The following is a 23,868-nucleotide window of genomic DNA, read 5'->3' as shown; positions in this document are numbered from 1 at the left end:
ACCATTCTCTGAGTGGGATGGATCCTGCTCTTACTCCAGTTTATCAGCCACCCTAGGGACTGTAAGGTGGAGACCAGGATTTCTCGATGCTGGATGAGCGACTGCTTGTTGTCCGAGAGGAGCAGGATGTCGTCCAGGTAATGGTGGACCCTCAATCCTCTCTCTCTCTCTCAGGTGGGCTATCACGGGCAATAGTACCTTTGTGAATGTCCTGGGTGCGGTGGAGATCCCGAACGGGAGACTTCGAAACTGGAAGTGCCAGTTGTTTATAGAGAAACGAAGGAATCTCTGGAAGTCTGCATGGATAGGGATGTGCAGGTATGCGTCCTGAAGATCGATTGAAAGCATCCAATCCCCACGATTTATCGCTTGGAGGATTGATTGTAGGCTTTCCATCCTGAACGTTTCTACCCGGATTGACCGGTTGAGGTTTTTTAGGTCCAGGACAGGGCGGAAATCCCCTGACTTCTTTTTTACCAGGAAGAGTGGGGAATAGAAACCCTGCCCTCTTTGAGATGGAGGGACCTCCGCTATTGCTTGCTTCCGCAGCAGATCCTGGATGTACTGTACCAGGGACAGCCTTTTTCCTCTGGAAGGAGGGAGCTTGGTTGCGCAGAAGTGACCCCTTGGGGGGCGGTTTTTGAACGACCACCTGTGCCCGACCCAAATGGTGGATACTGTCCAAGGGTCCTTTATCAATTCCGCCCAAACCAACTTGAATCCTGTGAGCCTGGCACCCACTATCGCTGGTTGGGCGGGCGTACCTTCAAAAAGGTTTCTGCTCATTGGAGGTAGGGGTTTTGGCTTTTTGGAATTTTAGGAAGGACGTCTGAGGGTTCTTCCAAGTTCTCCTGTACTCCTTCCCAGGTCTATAGGATCTTGCATCCCTGTATCTGTCCGGGAGATTGCGCTTAAAGGGGGGTGCTTTTTGTTGTTTTGGTCTCCTGTCTGAAGGGATAAGACCTGACTTCCCGCCTGTCACCTTGGAAATTGCTGTATCCAGCTTTGCACCAAAGAGGTTTACCCCATCATATGGAATCCAGCACCAGTTAGATTTTGAAGCAGGGTCGGCTGACCAGGGCTTAAGCCATAACGCCCTTCTGGCCATTACAGTGGCTAACATGGATCTTGAAGCGGACCTGATGGTATCTATGGAGGCTTCCGCCACAAAGTCCCCTGCAAGGCTGAGTTCCTGTAGGGCTTTAATGATCTGGTCTTGATCTGCTCCCTCGGCAACGAGTTTTGCGGTGCTTGATGACCAACCTGAAATAGCTCTTCCGATGGCGGCCAGTGCCACTGCTGGTCTGCAGGCCCCTCCTGCGAAGATGTAGGCCCTCTTAAGGTCTGTATCTACCTTCCTGTCCAATACATCTCTGAATGTCACTGCGTCCTCAATGGGGAGCGTCACGTGCCTGGCTAGGCGCATCAAAGAAGCGTCTACCACCGGAGGGGAAACCAAGGGAGACACCTTGGGCTCTTTCAGAGGGTACAACTTAGCGAGTCTGTTGAAAGACTAACTTTCTTCTCCGGATTCTGCCATTCCTCTTTAATAAGCTCATCTAGCTCTTCTATAAATGGGAAGGCTTCAGGCACTTTCTTGAGGTTCGGAAAATACTTTCTCTGTTTCTGCTGTACCTCCTCGGGTTCCTCCCAGCTAATCGCTTCCTTGACCGACTTTACAAAGGGTCCTATGAGCGAGAAATCAAACCCAGCTGACGTCCTCCGGCTGTTCATCGTCCGACGGGAATTCTTGTTCCCTTGACGTGCTGGGATGAGATGGTGAGGTGCTTTGGGCTGTAGCCTCCGCATCTGGGGTTGAGACATGCAGAGCAGGGACTCCGGCAGGTTCTATAGTGACCAGCTCTTTCTCCCTGGTGGCTTCATCCATACATCTACGGCAGGCCAATTTGTATGGAAGGGCCGTGGCCCCGCATACCCAGCAAGCATTCCCCGCTGGACGGGAAGGATGAGCAGGAGACTGACGCCTACGAGCAGGGGAGTAGGAACGGCTCCTCCTACGGCTTCCCCTGTGCACTGAGCGACTTCTGCCACGTGTGCGGCTTCGCCTATGATTGGAGCGGCTTCTCCTGCGTGAGGTCTCCCTTTGCCTTGATTTTGACGACCTTGATGACCTGGTAGGGCTGACCAATTAGGTAGCATTAGCACGATCCTGCTCTGTTTTTCAATCTTCACTACTTACCATGAACATCCCCCCCCCCCCCCCCTTACCTATTGGGCTGATGGTGATCTGCTGGGGCAGCGGTCTCCATGGAAAGGAAGAAAACTGTGATACACCTGGAGGGGTACAGGCAGGTATAAGCAAGCAAATAGACAATCAAGGGTACAGTAAAGAAGGGAGCAACACTTACCCCGGAGGGGGAGCGCCAGGAGTAAAACAGAGCTGATAATACAGCCAGTAAACTTCAGGTAAGAGGAGGCACCAGAAATGACAGCCTGAGCCCTTTTTAAATGCACCGCCATGGCCACCAGGGTCACGTCCCGGGGGATCGGCGAAACGATCCCCCGCTGAGCAGAGCGGGCTCCATACACGAACACGTCCGTGTGAAGGAGCCCTAAAGCATTGTTTCATTTTAATGTCAGACTGAGAAGGACACAATGTCTGTAGTTCGCCACTAGAGGTCCCAGTAATACTACGTGTCACAAGGCAGCTTGATTTTGTCCTCTCATGACCCAGCAAGCTCTTACTTCCCATGTTAAGGAATTCAAGTGTCAATATAAAAGTATCCTTGCCTGGCCTTGCTTTTACACAGCCTGGTGAAAATGCCATAGCAGCTTTTTCATGGTCTGAAGATTTTCTGAATTTAAGAAATTGCAGCTGTAATTTTTAATGTAATTTAAGTCAGCTTGATGTAAAAAAATTTATCAGTAGGTTTCACAAATCAGTGTTCACAAATCAGTGTTCACAAATCTTTGTTTCTGTGATTAGTTTAAAAAAGATGTGTGCATAATGGCAGACATATTTTGCAGGCTCTGTTTCTTGCTTTGCAGCAACTACACAACAGTATATAGAAAAGAATTAAATCCGGATGGCCGCACTCCAACAACAATTTCTTTATTGGTTAAAAACCATACAGCAGGTGTTCCTATAAACATGTTTTTCCTCCAGCAATAATGAAACTGTATACATATGTTAATACATGTATTTGGTTTACCTTTTTTTATGTTTTTACTTCCTATCTATGTTTTTAGATGTATAGATTTGTCATCAGCAATTGCAAAAAGCATGAAATATATACATATTGTAGTAGCGATTTGGGCTTTATCGTTTAAAGTCGCATCAAAGTGGCAACATCATGTGAGACACAGGCCTCAGCAGATTTGATATTAATTTAATCAGAGCCGAGTTTCCATGTGTAGTGAGAATCCACTAATTCACCAGCTTTTCAATTATCCAATTAAGCCCACCTTGTTTACTCTGTAAAAATTGTATTGGCATGTGCATGTAAATTCCTGTCTATTGCCTAAAGAGTCAGCTATGAGTAAACACCAGTAGTTATGGTGTGAAACATGTCAGTCATCTTTTGCTGTATGGTTTTTAACCAATAAAGAAATCGTTGTTGGAGTGTGGCCATCCAGATTGAATTCTTTTCAATATACTACTTTGCATACTGAGCCAGCACCATTATTTGAGGAGGAGAAGATTTTTTGTGACCCAGACACCTGGAGCGGGTTCTTTTCCCTACAAAACTGTTGTACTTTACTACTCTTTATTACAATACAAGCCTTTGTGGGGCAATTTGTTGAAAACAATGCACTTCCCATGTAGCTGATATGTCAGGAGTTGTTTTAGTTGCAGTTACACTTATGTAGTGCTAGCCCCGCAGGAGCCGCTTGGTAATTTGGGTTCTCTGTTGTGCGCCTCAACTCTAAGAACACCCTCAGCCCCTCTAACACACCTGGTTGATCGAAAGATACTGCAAACACTGATAATCACATGAGTGTAGATACCTTTAACTCGGCTGTGAATTAGCACCAGGAAATAGACACAAGACCGTTTAGTGATAAATGAACTCAAAGTATTGGTATGGATTAGAATAAATGGTTGTTTGAACATAAATGAACAAACAAATGGCAGGCTCAGACACAGCAGCTAGACAGTATAATCACTATGCCAAGGTAACTTAGAATAGAGTTCTGTACCACTAGACGGGATTAACTCATGAATCAGCAAAATTAGCAATAAATAGTGCATATAAGCATTAACTGCAATGTGAATAATAAGACTATAACCAATCTATAGTGCACTTTAGCAGAATAGTTAAGATATACTGCAATGTCCCCTGTGAGATACCTCTTAGGATAAGAAATAGATGAAGATCTCTGTGTAACAGCTGCAAAGGGTCTTCTTTAGTCCTAATTCTTCAGCCGGCTAGCGTTGGGGACCAGTTTTACTGTTGGTGCACATGAGAAGGCAATAAGGCTACTATATGGCTGTATGGTCAGTTCCTAAATAGCTCATTCTCTCTAGCAGCAGATAATACATTCCCACAGCAGCAGTTCCCCAGTTCCAGCAATATTGAAGCTCACTATCCGGACACACGTAGCGATTAGTCCACTCTTTGCACCCAGGCGACTCTGGCTGTCAGCACACCTGGACTCAGCTCTCTGGATCCCCTTCAGGCTGCCGTTATGCAGCAGTGGTGGTGCAAACTGGACAGCGATGTGCACTCTCCAGGTTCCCTCATGGCAAGAGGAAGCTGTGTCCTGTACAGCCTGAGAAAATGCAACTCTTTGCCCTACTCCTGGTAATCTCTCTCTCTGGGAAATGTAGTTCAAAAGCTCTTGATTAAAGTAAATTCTCTCTCCTCTAGACTTCAGTTCCCACAGTGCAGTTCTCCCTGATTCAGTCTATTGAACTCTTCCAGCTCAGCAGCTCCCTCCTTTTACTGGTATAGCTGGGATCCAGTTCGAAACTGCAGGGCAGCAACTACAGAAAGCAGATGCAGCCAGTGTTTCTCTCACTCTCCATTCTAACCAAGCACCTGGCTACATTTGTGTAGTGCCACCCCCGTGAGGGCCGCTGAAAGATGACTGACCCCAAACATTGCCCTGACCTTGCAAGCCTCCCGGATTTCGTCGGACAATTCGATCGTGTGTGGGCTCCAGCGGACTTTGTTTTCTCAAAAGTTTGACGGACTTAGATTTGAAACATGTTTCAAATCTGTCCGACGGACTTGAGTCCGGTCGAAAAGTCCGCTCATCTGTATGCTAGTCCAACGGACAAAAAACGATGCTAGGGCAGCTATTGGCTACTGGCTATGAACTTCCTTGTTTTAGTCCAGTTGTACGTCATCATGTACGAATCCGTCGGACTTTGGTTGATCGTGTGTAGGCAAGTCCGTTCATTCGTAAAGTCCGTCGTAAAGTCCGTCGAAAAGTCCGCCAGACAAAGTCTGCCGTAAAGTCCGCTCGTGTGTACGCGGCATTAGACAAATATTCTTTCAGTATTAAACTCTTATGCCGTCCTTAAGTGGGGGGGAGTGGAGGAGTCCCTGTGATGTAGATGCTCAGTGTCTTCCGCTAGCTTAACAAGGGCCCAGGGGGATTCCTCTACAATGTCATCCAGTACTGCAAATAGCAAGTGCAATGTGTCTCCTTGTTGAATGCTTTAATGAAAGAAATAGAATAAAGTGTCTGCATGCAGTGTCTCTTGTGGTGTAAAGAAGGTGGACTTCTGCCCTCTCACCAATCCAGACAATACCAGGCTCAAGGGAATAGGGGGGATCCCGGAGCAGGCTCCTGAAGAATCTGTGACCAGAGAAGGGTGCCTAACCGCACACCTTTCGGCACTGGGATTCAGCGGGATCTGTGCTGATGATGATGAAAGTGACCTCCAACTGTCACTGGACCAACAGGAAGCTGGCGATGATGGATGCGTCCCCACACACCCGCCGGAGATTCACACTACCTAGGCTGCAGCGCTGGCTTATATCCCTCCGATCATCCGGGCCTCTGCTCTCAGCTGAAGGCCGTCCCAAGAGGCAGACTCCTCCCCATACCAGGCTATATATCTCCTCACCCAGCATGCTGCTCTTCCTCCCAGCCATCTGCAACTGTCTGGCTCCAGTGCAAATCCTGGCTCCTCAGACCACATGTACCAAGATCCTTCGCTCTGCTTTCAGGAGATGATGACATGATGTCCAGGCTGAGCACTAGAGGGAAACAGATTCACTGAAGCTGATATTATAAAATTGCCCACAATGACCCAGGCAACTTAGCCAGCACCTAGCTACATTTGCATTTTAGCTTTCTCTGTCCCCAGCCCACTCCGTGCCACTCTCATATTCACCTGTTACAAATCCAGCAAAATATTGCCAACAAACGGTTACTCTTTGCCTTCAGAGGTATCACCATGCACAGCAAACTCTCTGTTCAACCCTAAGGAGAAGTATATGCAAAGTGCCATCTAGTGGTTCATTTGTAAATCTCTATATAAAAAAAAATCTTCAATAACAAACATATAGAAGTGCAAGTATGTCAAAATGTGAAAATGAAATCACTGATTACTTAACACTGAAAAAAATATAAGAAGTTGGGCTTTATGTGTTGGCACTGAAGGGACATGTTAAGAGTTATAGCAGACGCTGCAGTAAAATGCAAGGTCCACTTATTAGATCCAGGCCCCCTACCCCTGTACATATCTCTGCATAATAGAAGATGAAAAATTTACAATAAAGCAATAAATGTAGCAATAAAAGTTTGATCATATATTTATGTAACTCTGGTCTCCTGCATTACCGGGTATGATGTCGCTATCCATCCGACGAAATTCCTGGAAAAAAAATAGTACTCTTGCAAGAAGAGTAACTTCTAAAGTTACTAAACCCAGGACCCTTCATTCACTATATCTGGTCTCCCACAGTACACAGAACATGGAAATGCAATTATTTTAGTAAATATAAACTGCTAAATACCTTTTCTCATCAGCAGCATATAGCAGTCTTGTGACTTCTATCAGTGTCTGGCCGAGCACTAGTTAAAGCTTGTAGGAGGAGCTTTCATTCTCCTCTGACTGGCCTATGAGGCTGCATGACCCCTGTTCACAGTGTTGATTGGCCCTATGCTGATCACATGCACTCTCCCCAAAAAAAACCTCTCTAGCAATACACACCAAACTGAGCATGTGCAGAGTGCCTCCTAGGGCTCTGTTGTATTAGGAGATGGATTGGGGACAGGGGAAGATCATAGAAGACAGGATCAAACAGCCTTTTTACACAATGCAGAGGATTAACCGCTTAGGTTCTGCAATAAACAAGCAAGCTTTACTGTATGTACAGACTGATTTTACGGTTGTAGGTTTAGTAACACTTTAAGTCCAGTGCGAGAATGTCTTCTTTCTTGCAAGATTTAGGATCCTCAGCATTCCGAGGATCTCACTAGAAGGAGCACAAAGCAACCTAAATTTTGTTATTCAGTTAGGCTTTATATGTATCTTAGGATCTGTTCCATTCACAACTCCCCTTCACAACTACCACCACCACAAACCCCCCCCCCAAAAAAAAAATTCCTAATCTAAAAACCCAAATTCAGTTTATTTTTGGTAATACTGTGATGTGTCAGGTCTTGATTCTTCTCTCTTCCTTAATGCAGAGTAAAAATGATTTCTTTATTTTTTAATACAAGTATTTATATAGCGCCATTAATTTACGCAGCATTTTACATATACTTTTTACATTCACATCAGTCCCCGCCCTCAGGGAGCTTATAATCTAAGGGTCCCTAACTCACATTCATGCATACACATACTAGGGCCAATTTAGACAGGAGCCAATTACCTACCAGCATGTTTCTGGAGTCTGTGAGGAAACCGGAGTACCCAGAGGAAACCCACGCAGGCAGAAGGAGAACATGTAAACTCCAGGCAGATAGTGCCATGGTTGGGATTCAAACCAACAACCCTAGTGCTGCTAGACTGAAGTGCTAACCACTTTGTCACTGCACTGTCCAGGATCCTTGCCCAGGCTGCCAAAGGATGCTTGCCTAGGTGGCATGGACACTTCCTAGCAATATGGTCTTCTCCGTTGAGCATAGACTACAGTGCTGGTTCATTGGTCTCCTGAAGTAGAAGAGGTGCTGGTGATGGACATGGACTCAGCCAAGTGAAAGGCTGCCTTAGAGGTAATTTTATAACAAAAATGTCTGGAGATGGGTGGGTGGTTGTTAATTGCATTAGGTGATCCTTGGGCTACTTGCTGTAACAGACACCAAGTTGTGGCCCTCGGGATCACCCCACTAAGGAGGTCACAGGAGCAGGATGTCCAAGCTAAAGAGACATGATGTGATATGGTAGAAGGTCAGTGTCCGGGCAGAGGTCTGGGGCAGGCAGCAGGCAAAACAGTAACAGAAACAGGCAGAGTTGGCTAAGGAAGCTGGAACAAGAAAAGAGTCAGTTCAGGTAAAGCAGAAATAACAGCAATCTCTCACACAAGTTAGCAGGTTAAAATAAAGGAAAAAATGCCTGTAAAAATGAATGCAGAAACTTCATCTAAGGACTTGTCATTTGCAATGTATAAAAGCTGAACTATAGAAAAGGTATGTAGAACGCTGTAGAACCATCGTGGAAAGCACTGCTGGCCGGAACAGGAAGTGACGTGGGCATTTTTCAAATGCCCAGACTGCTACACTAGCTGCTTGGGCAGCATAAGTAAATCAAGAAAGGAAATGTAGAGTAAGTGCAGCAGGGATAGGGGTGTGAGGAGGGTGAGTCAGTTAACCTTTTCATTTTTTGTGAAAAAATTAACCAACCCTTTAAGGTGGAATTTTGCCCATAACAACTTGATGAAAACAAATGCTCTTTAGCAAGGAATGTACTTTCCACATTAATAGTTATGCTACCAAATTTAGTGGGTACTGTAAATTGCCTCCAGCATTACTCCTGTTTCTTCTAGCTTGAGGCTGCCATTTTGCTGAAGCCAATAGCCTCTGAGCAGCAGTAAATCTTGATCGACCGCTAAAGAAGTGGTCATCAATCCTGTCCTCACGGCCCACTAACAGGCCAGGTTTGCAAGATAACTGAAATACATCACAGGTGATATCATTTGCTGCTCAGTGATTGCAGTATTCTAGTCTGCATCTCCCCAAGGTAATATAAAAAACCTGGCCTGTTAATGGGCCCTGAGGACAGGGTTGATGACCACTGCTCTAAAGGCTTTGAATGTTATCATGGTGCCAAAAAATAGAGAGCAACTGAGCATGTGCAGAGCAGGGTGAGTCAGTGTATTACTATATTCTAAACAGTATAAGCCCCTTTTTTAATGTTTTACATAGCTATACCAACAAAAGTGGCCAATCTGGAGTGATCTAGCAGGACTTAATTTTCTGACTAAAGGTAAGCCTGCATTCTCAGACTTCCTTAAGATATCAGATGATGCTTCCTACATGCAGTCTTGCTTGCAACCACCTTTATGGATTTGCTCACTCACACAACATTAGACATATTGCTATACATTGTTCGAGTTTTTGAAGCCCTACCTTACTTAGTAATGATGGGATGGAGTAATAAAGATAGGAGGTGATGAAGGGATGGAGTTTTGGATGGAAGGAATTATGGATCAACAAAGGACAGAAGGATGGTGGGGTGGATTGATGGAGAAATAGACCAGGGAAATGATGGAGACAGGAGGTGATGGAGGGATGATGACAGGAGGTGATAGAAGGGTGGAGACAGGAGGTGATTTAGGGATGGAGACAGGAGGTGATGGTGTGATGGAGACAGGAGGAGATGGAGGGTTGGAGACAGGAGGTGATGGAGACAGGAGGTGATGGAGAGATGGAGACAGGTGGTGAAGGTGTGATGGAGACAGGAGGTTATGGAGGGATGGTGTGATGGAGACAGGAGGTTATGGAGGGATGGTGGATTGGCGACAGGAGGTGATGGCGGTATGGATACAGGAGGTGGTGGAGAGATGAAGACAAGAGGTGGTGGAGGGATGGAGACAGGAGGTGGAGGAGGGATGGAGACAGGAGGTGGTGGAGGGATGGAGACAGGAGGTGGTGGAGGGATGGAAGCAGGAGGTGGTGGAGGAATGGAAACAGGAGGTTATGGAAAAATGGAGACAGGAGATGATGGAGAGATGGAGATAGGAGGTAATGGAGACAGGAGGTGATGGAGAGATAGAGACAGGAGGTGATGGAGAGATGGAGACAGGAGGTGATAGGGTGACGGAGACAGGAGATGATGGGGGGGGTGGAGACAGGAGATGATGGTGGGGTGGAGACAGGAAGTGATGGAGGGATAGTGTGATGGAGACAGGAGGTGATGGGGGAATGTGTGATGGAGGCATGGACACAGGAGGTGATGGAGACAGGAAGTGATGGAGGGATTGTGTAATGGAGACAGAAGGTGATGGGGGGATAGTGTGATGGAGGTATGGACACAGGAGGTGATGGAGACAGGAAGTGATGGAGGGATGGTGTGATGGAGGGATGGTGTGATGGAGGAGTGGTGTGATGGAGACAGGAGGTGATCGAAGGATGGAGACAGGAGGTGATGGAGGGATGGTGTGATGGAAACAGTGGGTCTTTAGAATCGGGGACATACATTCTGGTGATCCTAGTCCTTGTGGCTACTAGGGATTTCCTCTCACTTTCTATGGTAGCTATGGAACAGAAATTAAGGGGAAATCTCTCCAGTTGGACATAGGTGACAAAAACTGATGGCTAAATAATCCGCCCTACTATATAAAAAAAAACAAAAAAACAAAAAAAAAATAAACAACTTGTTTTTAACCTTAATGTCTACCTTAAATCATGTCGCTATTTGCATATTGTACCTGTTTGTAGCCTAAATACTGAAATTTGCACTTAAAACTGTAATTTTGTAACTTTTGTAAAATGCCAGCTGTGCCAGTAAATTTTGGGAGTCGTGTCAGTAAATTTAAATCTGGTAGGTTGGCAACACTGGTTCCAACTGACAATGCAGGAGCTGCTCTTTGCAGGAATGCCAAAACACCTGGCTACTACTGTCCCAAGCTAGAGATGTGGGGATGCTTCTGGCTGCTTTGTGCTGGCTCTAAGCTGATCCCTGGCCCCAGACATGTAAAGTACATGTACATGTAAAGCCTTACTGTCGTCTCTGTACAGGCTTGGGGTCTGGGCTGAGACTTGATTTCAGCATGTCTTCAGCTAAGCCTAGCTGAGGCTGATAAAGGGTGTGAGATTTTCAGCTTCTCCTTTTTTCTCCCTCTCTTTCGGCATCCCTTCTTCCCAGGAGCAGAGCCCGCCCCCCCCCCCCCCCCCCCCCCGGCACAGGGCTCCCCCCTCCAGGCAACTGGATCCTGGACTCTGCTCCCAGACTGCCAGGCTCCTGAGTATTTATGGTTTCTTCAGGCTGAAGTTTCTGTTCCTCCACTCACTAGATTCTAGAACTATCCACAGAGTTCCAGAATACAGTGGGAGGTAACAGCCACAACCCTTAAAGCACTGCACATTCTCAACACAAATTAACTCCTGCTTCTCTGCCTACAGAGGAGCCAAACTAAATTTACCTACACTTAATAACACTGAGGGTGCTACACAAGTGTTTTGCATATGTATCAAACTTGAAGTGTTTGTTTCTTGGGCTGGGCGAGGGGAAGGGAGCCTGCACGTAACAAAAGTCAGTGACATTGTCCAAATATGCTTACATGGCCATATTAGGTCAATGATGTCACCAGCATCCCCGCCCCATTGTTATGTGCGGGAATTGGGATTGGGACAGTGGCCTTCTGTCATGTGAGTTTCTTGTGGGTTCAGCTGAACTCATGTGCTGGCATAGGTGAGCCTGCGCTGGAACTGGGAGGAGGACCGGCACTTAAATCTTAGATGAACCTCTGAAACATTATGGAGGTGGGTGGCCATTGCAGAAAGGCACACTGTGCTTTGTAACTGGTAGCCCAGTGGGTCTTATAATTGTAGGGATCAGGGATCCACAAGAGGATCCTCCAGAAGGCCAGTCCCAGTATGAGCGCTGGTCATGTGACCTTCTTCTTAGTGCCACCACAAGTGCCAGTGTGTTCCCACCCTGGCATGGGTGTCTTGGGTTGACTATCTCTTCTACAGTATAATGTATCGGCTTCAGGTCCACCCTATAGCAGTTTTACTGCTATGGGGCGGCACCTGTGCGCCAAATCAGGTATACGTGATGTGACACTTCTGGGTGGGAGGCCAGCGGCTCGCTTCCACTGTGATTACACACAGCGCAAGCCGATCAGCGGGTGCAGGGTACCCGATGTCCGATCATTAGGAATGCAAAGCATACTAGCTCATTATGAAATACTTACCTTATGTAGCGATACCCCCAAAGGAGCTACTTAAGTTTTTCAGTCCGTTACTCTGCCTCTCAACCCGAAAGAACTGTCTCAGCCCCTCTGACACACCTAGCAAACAGTGTACTTGCAAACACAGTAAAACAGACACAGATGCAGTTAAGAGGAAATTTGTTTACTGGGAAACTTTCCACAATCAAACAGTGATCTGGTAACTCAATAATCAAGAATGGCAAACTGATGTCTTTATTTGTGTTAATCAAACCCAAAATGCAGACTTAATACAGACAACACATAACACAGTCAAACAACTTAAATAGGTCTAGAGTGACCTATGCACTCAGGCATAAAGGAGAACTGATCTGACAACACTCAGTCTGTTTCCCTCAAATCCTGAAATCACAGACCCAGGCAATTAAATGTGAGGCAATAGGCCACAAATGCAATTTATCACTTTAACGTTTAACATGAGAGTTCCCCATTAAAGGTAGTCACTGGGAACACTAAATTACTGATACTGAAGGAGTAACAGAAAGGGTCCTCACAATGGAGATATCCAGGATCTTCAGCTAGCCTGGCGTTGGTGCACTTGGTGTCCTGTTGAGCAGGATAAACAAAGGGGTACTTGAAAGTATCCTGGTAGGCAAAATGAGATGTAGGATGCTAGCAGTATCCTGATAGTCAAAGTGGAATGTGGGATGCTAGCAGTATCCTGGTAGGCAAAGTGGAATGTGGTGACTGTTCAGCAATTGTTCCTACAAATGTGGTCACTGGTGAGGCAATGTTGCCTGACTACCATGTCTTTAAAGACGGGCAAACGCCCTCTCACCCCTCCTGCAACCTAAAGTATCAAGCGACCAGTTCCCCCAAAAGGCCTGACTGGCCACCTTGTAACCAGATCGGCCCACTCCCTCAGAAACACCTGGAGATATAGCCGGGATCCCTCTCAGGCTGGATGTCCGTCACCGTCCGACTCCTGAAACCGTGGCAGGATCAGCACACTGACCTCTGGAACTATGGCTGGATGGATCCCCTCCGTGGGTAACAGCAGCCCCTCAGATCACGTCTGAATCTCTCTCACTCCCTCGTCGACTGACTTTTACCTCAGGACACAAAATGGAATCATTTTCTTTCCTGTCAGCAAAGCCTGCTGGGATTTGTATTTCTCCCTGTATACCAGTCTATGGGGCCATTTTGTGTGGGAGCTGCATGTCCCAGAATCATTGCATCTCTTCCTGCAGTTCAGTACAGTCTCTCCCATTGGCTGTTGTAACTGTGCCTTTAATTGGTTTTCTTCTTCCAGCCAATAGGGACACAAGAGAAGCTGCTGAATGCACAGCTCTGTTTGCAAGTCCTGCACCCGTACCCTGAGGTCAAAGTTTCTTTTGTTCCTCTGTCATAGGCAGTCTTCAGACTTTTGCGTAAGCGGTCCACATACCCTCTGTGGGAGGTTGTTGAGGTATGGTCTAAGGACGTGCCAAAGACCAAGTCTACTGGCAGCCGGGCCCCCCGTCCAAACATCAGACAATAGGGAGGGTATGCTGTGGCATTGTTTGCGGTGCTGTTATAAGCATGCAAATAGCGGCTATATTCTTGCTCCAGTGCTGCTTTTGTTCTGAATTCAAAGTCCCAAGCATATCCAGGAGAGTTCAGTTGAACCTCTCTGGTTGAGGAACCCCTTGAGGATGGTATGGGGTGGTTCTGGACTGCTTAATGCCTAACAGGTCTATAATGTCTTGATGAGGCTGCTCTCAAAGTCTCTCCCTTGATCAGAGTGGATACGTTGGTGCAGGCCATAGTAAATATTTCCTAAACGGTGATAGTTTAGGAGATAGTCATGGTACCTATAGGTAAGCCTTATTATAGGCTTTCCTGTAGGTAAAAGTGGTGTGTAAGGGTTTACAACCACTTTAAGGTGACAACCAAGACATTTTGGATAATTTCATGCTCCCAACTTTGTGGGAGCAGTTTGGGGGTGGCCCCTTCCTGTTCCAACATGACACGCACCAGTGCACACTCAGCGCTGGTGAGGCTGTATTGATGAGCGCTGGTAGGCTGCATTTAAGGGGTGCTGGTGAGGCTGCATTTGATGGGTGCTGGTGGGGCTGCATTGATGGGTGCTGGTGAGACTGCATTTAATGAGTGCTGGTGAGGCTGCATTTGATGGGCACTGGTGAGGCTGCATTTGATGGTCGCTGGTAAGACTGCATTTGATGGGTGCTGGTGAGGCTGCATTGATGAACGCTGGTGATGCAGCATTGATGGGCGCTGGTGAGGCTGCACTGATGGATGCTGGTGAGGCTGCATTTTTGATGGGCGCTAGTGAGGCTGCATTTAATGGGTGCTGGTGAGGCTGTATTGATGGGCGCTGGTGATGCTGCATTGATGGGCGCTGGTGATGCTGCATTGATGGGCGCTGGTGAGGCTGCATTGATGGGCGCTGGTGAGGCTGCATTTTGATGGGCGCTGGTGAGGCTGCATTTGATGGGTGCTGGTGAGGCTGTATTGATGGGCGCTGGTGAGGCTGCATTGATGGGCGTTGGTGAGGTTGCATTTGATAGGCGTTGGTGAGGTTGCATTTGATAGGCGCTGGTGAGGTTGCATTGATGAACGCTGGTGATGCTGCATTGATGGGCGCTGGTGAGGCTGCACTGATGGACGCTGGTGAGGCTGCACTGATGGACGCTGGTGAGGCTGCATTGATGGACGCTGGTGAGACTACATTGATGGGCGCTGGTGAGACTGCATTGATGTGCGCTGGTGAGACTACATTGATGGGCGTTGGTGAGGTTGCATTTGATGGGCGCTGGTGAGGCTGCATTGATGGACGCTGGTGATGCTGCATTGATGGACGCTGGTGATGCTGCATTGATGGACGCTTGTGATGCTGCATTGATGGGCGCTGGTGATGCTGCATTGATGGATGCTGGTGATGCTGCATTGATGGGCGCTGGTGAGGCTGCATTGATGGACGCTGGTGAGACTACATTGATGGGCGCTGGTGAGACTGCATTGATGGGCGCTGGTGAGACTACATTGATGGGCGTTGGTGAGGTTGCATTTGATGGGCGCTGGTGAGGCTGCATTGATGGACGCTTGTGATGCTGCATTGATGGGCGCTGGTAGGCTGCATTGATGGGCGCTGGCAGGCTGCATTTGATGGGCGCTTCATTAAAAAGGCGGGGTATACATGGGCAGGGAAAAGGGCGTGGAGCTAAGGGGGTGGCAAAATGATGTTTTGCCTGGCTAATGTGTCAAAAATCCTAGCACCAGCCCTGGTTAAAGTGTATGGGTTTCGCTCGAAGAAAAAATGGTAACACTACTGACAATGTGATGAAGATGTACGTCAGCCAGCTAACAATGAATCCATTTATGAATCACATTCCTATGATAACAATAAATAAAGTGACACACAGCGGCAGATCGCTCATTCCTGGAATCGATGAACGTCCATGACACATGAACCATACAGCAACACGTGACCGCGGGCACAGCCAGCCCGGAGCGGCGCCCTGCGAATGGTCCACGGCGCGTGACGTCACAAAGCCGGGCTGGAAGAGGAGGTGGGCGGGGTGACAGAATGATGGCGAGGGACGTGATTGGAGGGGAGGAGCCCGGAGCGGAGCAGGAAAGAGGTGGAGCTAGAGAGCTTGCGACCACCGGGCGGGAGAGACACTCAGCGTGAGGTGACCCGGGGCGGGTGACAGGAAGAGTGAGAGGTGACCCGGTCGGTGGTGAGAAGATGCCGCGGGTGGTGCCCGACCAGAGGAGCAAGTTTGAGAATGAGGAATTCTTCCGGAAACTGAGCCGGGAGTGTGAGGTGAGAGCGGGGGACCGGGGGGTGTTTATATACAGAGGAGGGGGGGAGGGGTGCTGGGTATTGGGGGGTTCTGGGGGGGCCTCATGTCCACACCTGGGAACTTTTTACCATCAGTAATTCTGTGATGGGGGGGAGGGGCTACTAGTGTCACAATCATGTCACCTGTATCTCATCGCTGCCCCCACTATTACCCCCCAATAAGTCCCCAGGTGTGGGCCCCTTCTCTCTATGGTTTTAGGGCCCATTCTCATCATACGTCTTGTCCATCCTGTAGAGAATCAGGTTGTCCCTCTGTCCTAGGAGCTCCACTTACACCGACACAAAGTAGGACGTGCTCTGCGCTGACAAAACTGACACACTGCGATTCATCGCAACGCGCTACCATGCATTTTGTCGCATTTAAATAAAGTTTCAAAGAAACAAAGTAAACATTGAGATGCTTTGCAACAGCGCCCCCACCCATTAACACCCTGAGCGTGGCTTGGCCCCGCCCCCTCCCCACCGACAGCAGTGGGAACCAATAAGGAGTGAGAGAGCTAATGCTCTTGTGCACATCTCTGGATCGGGTTCGGGGGGGGGGGGGTGAACTCTGAAGGTTTTTTGCTTGAGCCTAGGTTCACTTGTGCGATGCGGGAACCAGCGGCGGTTCGCGCATCGCATCTCTCCGGCAGGCAGTGCATGTCAGTGTTCGCACTAGTGTGAATCTGGGCTTACAGTGGCTGTAAAATCAGAAGGTTTTTTACCTAACTGTGTAAAATGCAGCCCCCCTAAATGCATACCTGAGCCACATCTCGGTCTAGCGATGTGCATGAGAGCAGCAGTTCTCCCGGCTCTCTTCCTCCTCATCGGTTTAGAAACAGCAGTGGGAACCATTAGCTCCTGCTGCTGTCAATCACGGTGATGAGGGAGCGGAGTCTTATGGACACACACAGCGGGGCTCGGGAGCAAGTGTGCACAAGTGCCCCATAGCAAGCGTCATATGACGGCCTCCCAGAACAGTTGCCATTGCACACTGGGGGGGCGCAGCGTGGCGATCATGGCCGTGCCATGTTGCTAGAACACGGCGCGGCCCCGATCTCAGTAAGGAGCCATGCCCGCAGCTCTTTAACCATGTGATCGGCTGTGTCCAGTCACAGCCGGTCATGTAAATATGGAAGTGCCGTGAATAGGCTCTCCTCACCTCACACTGCCTGCGTGTGGTGAGGAGTGCCGATCAGTGGCATCTCCTCGCAGGGGAGACCTGGGCAGGCAATCGGGAACATCAGTGCTCTGATTACAGGAAAGCTCCAGCAGTGGCCATAAGTGCCACCAATCGCTGCCCATAAGTGATGCCAGTCAGTGCCTCCCACCAGTGCCGCCTCATCAGTGCCCATAGGTGCCGCCTCATCAGTGCCCATAGGTGCCGCCTCATTAGTGCCTATAAGTGCCGCCTCATCAGCGCACATCAGTGAAGAAGAAAAATTACTTATTTACAAAATTTACTGACAGAAACTAGGAAAAAACATTTTTTTTTTTTTTTAAATTTTCGTTTAGTTTTTTTTTTTTTTTTAGTAAAAAAAATTAAAAATCCCAGCAGTGATTAAATACCACCAAAACAAAGCTCTATTTGTGTGAAGAAAATGATAAAAAAAATGATTTGGGTACAGTGTTGCACGACCGCGCAATTGTCATTCAAAGCACAACAGCACTGAAAGCTAAAAAAAAAGGCCTGGGCAGGAAGGGGGTGAAAGTGGCCAGTATTGAGGTGGTTAATGATAGTGTTGCTCTGCTGTTGTAAAATGCTAAAGAATGATGATCCAAAAATAAAATATTAATATGCAGTGAATAAATTCAATAATGGCAATAAATACATGCGACAATGTGTATCTAATAAAGTGAACTCAACGCAAATAGTGAGAAAATAACAATGATAAAGTTGCAGTATGAAGTCCTCCTGGAATGTGGTGTCACACTCCCAGTGCTGCAAGAAATATGATCCCTTAGTATCTCCCTTCACCAAAAATGATGTGACAAATCCTGTTGGTAAGTGAACACAAAGTCCCAGTGCTGTAAATCACATTCTCCCGCTATGTGATGGTGTAACAGCAGTGCAACATTATTATTCTATTGATACATTTTTTTAATTTTTTTTTTTGGTCTTTTTCATTTGTTTAGCAAAACATAAAAACCCCAGTGGTGATTAAATACCACCAAAAGAAAGCTCTATCTGTCTCAAAAAATGATCAGAATTTTATATGGGTACAGTGTAGCATGGCCGCACAACTGTCATTCAAAGAGTGAAATCTGAAAATTGGCCTGGGCAGGAAGGGGGTGAAATTGGTTAAAGCGGAACTAAACCTTCCTATGCTTTTCAGCCAAGAAAGCTGTGATCTTCAAATGCTATGATGCTGCGCTTGTGATCAGTTATAACACTAGCAATTTGATAGCTTAAGGCCTCATTCACACGAGGCGGACTCCGCTTCCACGGAGTTCGCCTCGGTCCGCCGGCTCAGCGGGAGATCTCTCCGTTGATCTCCGCTGAGCCGGCGGATGACAGGTCCCTCTCTGCTCACTAAGCAGGGGGGGGGGCTTGTCAGGTGCCGCTGCTGCCTATGGAGGGATTGGATGAAAACGGGCAGCATGTCCATTTTCATCAGATCTCATCCGATCCGCCAGCGACAGATTTGGACAGCTCCTGTACATATACGCCGGCACTTCGAAGATGGGTATCTGTCATGAATTCACACGCCCACGGCTACTAACTAACCGCGACGTGCGTTCCGTGACCGGGGTATATGAGGAACTAAGGGAATAAGGGGGAACTTATACTGCGCAATGTAAGACTGCTGCGGTACTTTCACAGCCTGCACTACCTTTGGCCACCACTAGAGGGAGACCCCACTCCAATCCAGCTAGCTGACCACACACAGGCAGATAAAAATCTTACATACAATCTGGTGCACTCTAAGGGTTGGGGAACAGTCCAGCAATTACTATACACTTCTAGGGTTCCTCCAGCTATTCTGCAAGCTTGAACCCCGGTGTTAATCACTCTTCCCACTGTCCCCACACCCACACACCAGACACACAAACGATAGCCTGCCACCACCCAACAGTTTGTCCGCAGACTGGTCTGCTGAGCCACCACACACACAGATCTCTGTCTGGAAGATCCGTTAGCTTACAATCTGCATGCAATCTGCCAACACACAGTGCAATTGCATACCGATTGGTACGTAACTTAAACCAAGTACTTAGGCACTAAAATACAACAACCTCTCCAGAGATATGAGTCCTAGCTTAGTACACAGAAGTCACTTATTAATTTTATCATTTAATATCCCGAAAGTGGGCAGTGCATAAAAGATATACAAAGAAAACATACAGAGTTACATGTACACGTAACCCATCAGGTGTACGATCACAAGGAATTATTTTCATCTCTCTGCCGTTATTATTTTAGCTTTTATGAGAGATAAAATAGGTTCCTTAGATCTCTTGATATTAATCAAAGCTTACAGACTGTCCGGAGCCTTGTGAATGCCCCCTGCAGATCTGTGTAGCCAAGATGACTAGCAGTTTCTTTGAGCCTCAGGAAGGTGGCAATCTATGTTTACTCTAATGGGAACTTTTATTGGCATCTAGGTGTCACTACGATCCTAGAAAAAACTATCTCTGTCCTTTTCAAATGCTAATGAAAGAACATATGTGCATGACTGACATCGAATACTATATTTTTAATAACCCAGAATTAAACTACATCTACATTTACACTACTTCTAACGATCACACCACATCTAGTTAAGGCAAAACTATCCTACGCTTATATTTTTGTCACAGGTATCTCGGTAACAGCAGCAGCTGCTGCCACAACCGAGGTATCCATCTCTTCAGGAGCCGGTCGTGTTTATGATAGTGGTGGTCTCTGCAGCGGATTCGCCGCAGGATCACCGTTATCGGCGGCGGAAGAGGGGCCTCCCGTCGGACTCCCGCGCCCTCCGCCGCTTACCGGAGGCAATCGGGTCCTTGTTGTGGCTGGGTATGGATACGAGTGAGGCTAAGATGGCCCCCACCCGTCTCCAAACCATAGCAGGGCGGAAGCAACGTCATAACGTCACTTCCGCCCATACATCTTACACATTTTTTCAATGTCATTTTTTCAAATGACAATTTTTTTTTTTAAATTGCATTTTAGTCCAAATATGAGAACTGAGGACTTTTTGACCCCAGATCTCATATCTAAGAGGACCTGTCATGTTTTTTCTATTACAAAGGGATGTTTACATTGTAATAGGAATAAAAGTGACCCCTTTTTCACGCATACGTGAGTAGCGCCGCATATGAAAACGGTGGTCAAACCACACATGTGAGGTATCGCCGCGAACTTTAGAGCGAGGGCAATAATTCTAGCCCTAGACCTCCTCTGTAACTCAAAACATGCAACCTGTAGAATTTTTTAATCGTCGCCTATGGAGATTTTTAAGGGTAAAAGTTTGACGCCATTCCACGAGCGAGCTCAATTTTGAAGCGTGACATGTTGGGTATCAATTTAGTTGGTATAACATTATCTTTCACAATATAAAAAAATTGGGCTAACTTTACTGTTGTCTTATTTTTTTTTTTTATTCAAAAAATTTTTTTCCAAAAAAAGTGCGCTTGTAAGACCGCTGCGCAAATGTGATGTGAAAAAAAAAGTATTGCAATGACCGCCATTTTATTTTCTAGGTTGTTAGAAAAAAAAACAATATATAATGTTTGGGGTTTCTAAGTAATTTTCTAGCAAAAAAAAAAAAAAAACTGTTTTAAACTTGTAAACACCAAAATCTCAAAACGAGGTTGGTCTTTAATTGGTTAACAGTTCCATTGAGAGCACAACCAATGTGACAGTTAGCATTGCGGGAATGTAACTATTTTTTAAACTTAAATTGATGGGTTTATTTCCGCTTTAATGCACAGAAAGTGTAACTCCAGATCAGTGTTGAAAAGGATCAATGACCTACTGGCTCTACCTGAGGGTTTGTCTGTCCATCTCAGGTACAGCATGCTTGATGGTATTACAAAAACACGTTAGTACCGTTTTTCATTGGATTACTATATTTTGTGTATTTTTAGATCAAATACACAGGATTTCGAGACCGACCTCACGAGGAACGACAGGCACGTTTTCAGAATGCTTGCAGGGATGGCCGTTCTGAAATAGTAAGTATTTAAAGAAAAACATTTAGTTGTTCAGTATATCCATACAGAGCTTCAAATTGTATTCATTAATAATGCTGCATAAGCAAAGGGTAACAGTTCTGCTTGTACACTGGAGCTGGACTTGTCTTTGTAGAAGGTGATCACTTTGTATTTATGCATAAAATTGACTTGTGTCTATTGATTTTCTATTATAGGCATTTGTGGCAACGGGAACCAATCTTTCTCTGCAGTTCTTTCCAGCTAGTTGGCAAGGTGAGCCACGCCAGGCACCGACACGAGATTATGTGGACTTCGAGAGGGAGTCCGGCAAGGTAAGCTGCAGGCCAGATGTTTGCTCATTTCTGAGATCACTTTTATTTCGATGCTGTCCTGCTGAAAGTTCTGCTCACCTTTTCTCCTGGAAACTTCTATCTGTGAGGTTTCCACACCAGATATCCCAGCACTGCCCACTTCTCATAGACACTACAACTTGCTTGTCCTGTTCTAGTTTGTATTTATTTTGTATATTGAACCTCTGCAGAGAGACCACTGCTTCTACACAAAAAATCAACGGTCCATCTCTGCAGCATGTTGGCACAGACCAGTTTTTCTACCTAGGATGTAGCTGATTTTTTTAAAGGGAAAAAAAAAATTGTAAGACTTTGCACACCTTTTTTGTTTTTTGATGCACCTGCTAGTATTAGCTGATATATACTGAACATTCAGTTGGGCTTTACATCTGAAACAAAACATTTTTTTTTAATAGCCATTTGTGGAGAGTATAAACATGTTTTTCAACACCTCTCAAGGCCAGTTTGTGAAGAATGCTAGTTTTCTTGGTCAGGCTTGGTGTGTAATCATGTCTGCGGTTTGACTATATTCATCATTTCATAGTCTTAGCAAAATCCTAATTACAACACAGAATGTATTTCTTTAATCCCTTTTACTTAAAAAAACAAAAAAAAAAAGCAACAAAAAAAAACTTAGCGATCTGTCAGGCTTTTTTCAGAGGATTTATGTTTATAATTTCCTTCCACTTTTTTTTTTTTAATAATCAAAATTTTTATTCATTTATATAATACACAGTACATTTACATTTATACAACATACTATACCCCTACATTCATCCCAATAACAGAACACCAGTTACCCCATGTATCCCATTTAGCCGAGGTTTTTCAAAAAAAAAAAAAAAAAATTCCTTTCCCTTTCCCTTTCTTCTTCCTTCCCTTTCCTTCCCTCTTCCTCTCTATCAAAATCTGAAGTTCCTCCCTCCACCCCTATCCTTGTATTAATTACTCCAACTCCTCCTTCCCAACGTACAAACGTGATTAACAATATTATAAGTGACTTCCCCAAACTATAATGTGGAAGAAAAAAAAAAAAAAAATTTCTTTTCCTTCTCTTTTTTTTCCTCCTTTTTTATAGAACTATCCGTGTTACCCCTCACCCCCCTCCTTAATGTAATTTGCTTCCAGCACTACCTCCTGTGTATTCATACTTAAATGAGATTATAGATTAATTTTCCCCCTTGTTCTAATTCGTATCATAAACCCCTATAATTCATAATTATATTATTTGTGCATATGTGAGAATAAAAAAAAAAAAAAAAAAAAAAACAACCCCTTCTGTGATTTTCCGACCCCCATCTTTAATATCAATTTACCCAACTCCTCCCTCCCATATCCAAACGTGCTTAACTAAATTTATGAAGTGAATTTCCCCTTTATTTAATTTGTGTCATAAATCACTATAATCCATAATTATAAATTGTGCCTTCTTCCCTCCCCCCTATCTTTAGTACTAATTTACCTCTACTCTTTCCCCCCAATGTACAAACCTAATGAAACTAAATTATAAAGTGAATTCCCCCTTCTTCTGACTCGTGTCATAAATCATTGTAGTTCCTAAAAAAAAAAAAAAAAAAAAAAAAAAAAACAAAAAAAAAACAAAAAAAAAAAAACACAACACCCTACCCCACATCACCTTTACCACTCAGTGTTAATTAGGGGAATCGGAGTGAATGGAAGAACAAAAAAAAAACACCCCTCGGAAAATGAGACCATACATCCATTCATTATCTTACCCCCCATCCCCTTTACTTAATTGGCATTGGAAAAGTCATGTTAATATTTTAGCTTTCTCTTTCTGGGCTTATTTCTTAATTCTTAATAACTATACCATTTCTACTTCCATTATCCATTGGTGTTTCCCTCTTCCATTATCTCCCTGGCGCACTGTTCCCATTTTGCCCATGTAATTTCAAATTTCTCTTTTCCTTCCACTTGACTGGACACTCGTGGACACAGTGGCTTTGCCCACTGGTGAAAAGGCCAGCCCCCTTGCCATCAAATACTGTGTGTGCACATTATGAGGATTGCCCTAGTAATGCCAACACAGGATACAAACATCCTAATGCATGATGGGATGTGTAGTCCATTGTAAGCCACAGAGAGGGGGGGGGGGGGGATGTTGTGCAGTGCCATTCTATGAGGGAAAGAACAGCCCGGGGGGAGATCAATAGAATTTTTAGCATCTTACCTCTTAAAGAACAAGACTCAGTTTGAAGACAGAAGCTAATAAAGTTTTGGGATTCACTCCGACACAGTGCATCATGCCCTGCAG

At 45.8% G+C, this 23,868-nt stretch overlaps 1 protein-coding gene across 4 annotated transcripts in view; it reads left to right on the top strand.

The window, feature by feature from the left end:
- Positions 1–15,838: 15,838 nt before the first annotated feature.
- Positions 15,839–23,868, top strand: part of CBFB (core-binding factor subunit beta) — a 57,864-nt gene continuing 49,834 nt past the window's right edge. For 2 of the 4 annotated variants that reach the window (XM_073605494.1, XM_073605493.1), the window contains exons 1-3: positions 15,839–16,086; positions 21,178–21,264; positions 21,459–21,575. In XM_073605494.1, the coding sequence (XP_073461595.1) occupies positions 16,009–16,086; positions 21,178–21,264; positions 21,459–21,575 (282 nt within the window). In that variant the 5' untranslated portion in view covers positions 15,839–16,008. The remainder of the gene's footprint in view (positions 16,087–21,177; positions 21,265–21,458; positions 21,576–23,868) is intronic. The other 2 variants (XM_073605491.1, XM_073605492.1) reach the window with 1 other exon arrangement.

This window comes from Aquarana catesbeiana, linkage group LG11, assembly GCF_042186555.1.
Source record: "Aquarana catesbeiana isolate 2022-GZ linkage group LG11, ASM4218655v1, whole genome shotgun sequence".
Taxonomy (NCBI): domain Eukaryota; kingdom Metazoa; phylum Chordata; class Amphibia; order Anura; family Ranidae; genus Aquarana; species Aquarana catesbeiana.
Note: the sequence above shows the minus strand (reverse complement) of the source record. Positions and strands in the feature narration are given on the sequence as shown.